At 36.4% G+C, this 1,626-nt stretch overlaps 1 protein-coding gene across 1 annotated transcript; it reads left to right on the top strand.

Moving 5' to 3' along the window:
• Positions 1 to 65: 65 nt before the first annotated feature.
• Positions 66 to 1,357, top strand: LOC122333783 (tetratricopeptide repeat protein 37-like; the record flags this gene model as incomplete). The annotated part of the gene is made up of 3 exons (XM_043231573.1): positions 66 to 190; positions 905 to 1,155; positions 1,255 to 1,357. Coding segments are annotated over 3 exons (479 nt in total), but the record flags the coding sequence as incomplete, so codon positions are not given.
• Positions 1,358 to 1,626: the final 269 nt, after the last annotated feature.

Below are 1,626 nucleotides of genomic sequence, written 5' to 3'. Positions count from 1 at the left end.
TGTAGATGCTGTAGAAGACACAGAGTTCCTGTTTATTGACTGTGCGATGTGTTTTCTGCTGTTAGGACTCAGCTCTGACTGTTCTGCAGTCTGTAACAGAGAGAGCCACTCCTGGCTCTGCTAAATGGGCCTGGATGAGGAGAGGGCTTTACCACCTCAAAATTGGCCAGCATCAACAGGCTATTGCAGAGTAAGTGAATGGATTTCAGCTATAAAGCGTAAGTGGTAATATGATTTGTTTAAATGGGCCTGGATGGTGAGCTCAGCAGATATTTTAAAGATCTTATTTAATGCAGCTACATTAACATTGGCAGTTATAACGCTTCAAGACGTTACAGGTTTATCTAAAGTGTTATTAATAGTAGGCCTATATCGTTGAATTACATTCTCAGTATTGTGTGCCATTTGGAAATAAATTAAAGGGATGTTTCACGCAAAAAATGAACATTTTGTCATGTACTCACCCTCATGCCGTTACAAACCTGGATAAAAGGTGATATCTTGAAGAAAGCTGGTAATCAAACCTTACTGTTTCTTTATCTACTGTGAAAGACAGTTGGGACCAACGTTAGATTCTTCAAAAGTATTCAAAATATCTTCTAGTTCATATTTGGCTGAACTATTGCTTTAAGAAAATAGCTTATGACTTCAATTATTCAGTTGTTTTTAGTTATAATTGACTTATTTTGCATTTTTTTCTTTATAAATTAGACTTTATTATATAAACCATGGTTTCCTATAATTTAGCATTTGAGACCTTCTCCAGAGAAGACTTTACCAAATGTTAAATGTGGGGGTTACATTTTTTTAGATATTAAAAATATGTTTTGTTTTATTATTTTATGTCTTAACGATGTTGTACACCAAATGTTGGAAGTTGCCCATGGTTCTGCTTTGGTTTTAGTCTGCAGGCAGCGTTGAGGGCTGATCCTCAGGATTGGGTGTGCTGGGAATGTTTAGGTGAGGCGTATCTTAACCGCAGGAGTTTCACAGCTGCTCTGAAAGCATTCGATAAAGCACATACTTTGCAGCCCACCTCCATCTACAGCCTCTATCAGACTGCCGCCATTAAACAGATCCTCGGCCGGTTTAAAGAGGCCACTGTTGAGTACAGGCAGATCTTAGAGCAGGAGGACTATGTGCCAGCATTGAAAGGTTTGTGTTGTTTCCGCACTGATACCCAGATCTCTTAGGTTAATGATTATTTCATCCAGTATTCAAATTTATGTGTTTCATTCTTTGTCTTATTCTCAGGTCTGGGTGAATGCTTGCTAGCCTTGGCTAGAAGTGCACTTGATGACTATCTTGATGGAAGAGCTGTAGATTTGATACAGAACGCCATCCATTACCTTTTCAGGTAAACATAAAGGTGCACTGGGTGAGGGGATATTTGTGACCCTTGACCACGAAATTTATTTTAAATTTAATACATTGTATGGTGTCAAAATTATAAATTTTTCTTTTATGCTAAAAATCATTAAGATATTAAATAAAGATCATGTTCCCTGAATACATATACTTTCTTACCGTATACACTTAAAGCATAATTGATTAGTAATATGCATTTCTAAGAAGCTCTTTTGGACAACCTTAAAAGTGATTTTTTTTTTTTTTTTTTTTTTTTTT

The sequence above is a fragment of the Puntigrus tetrazona genome, unplaced genomic scaffold, assembly GCF_018831695.1.
Source record: "Puntigrus tetrazona isolate hp1 unplaced genomic scaffold, ASM1883169v1 S000000385, whole genome shotgun sequence".
NCBI lineage: Eukaryota > Metazoa > Chordata > Actinopteri > Cypriniformes > Cyprinidae > Puntigrus > Puntigrus tetrazona.
Note: the sequence above shows the minus strand (reverse complement) of the source record. Positions and strands in the feature narration are given on the sequence as shown.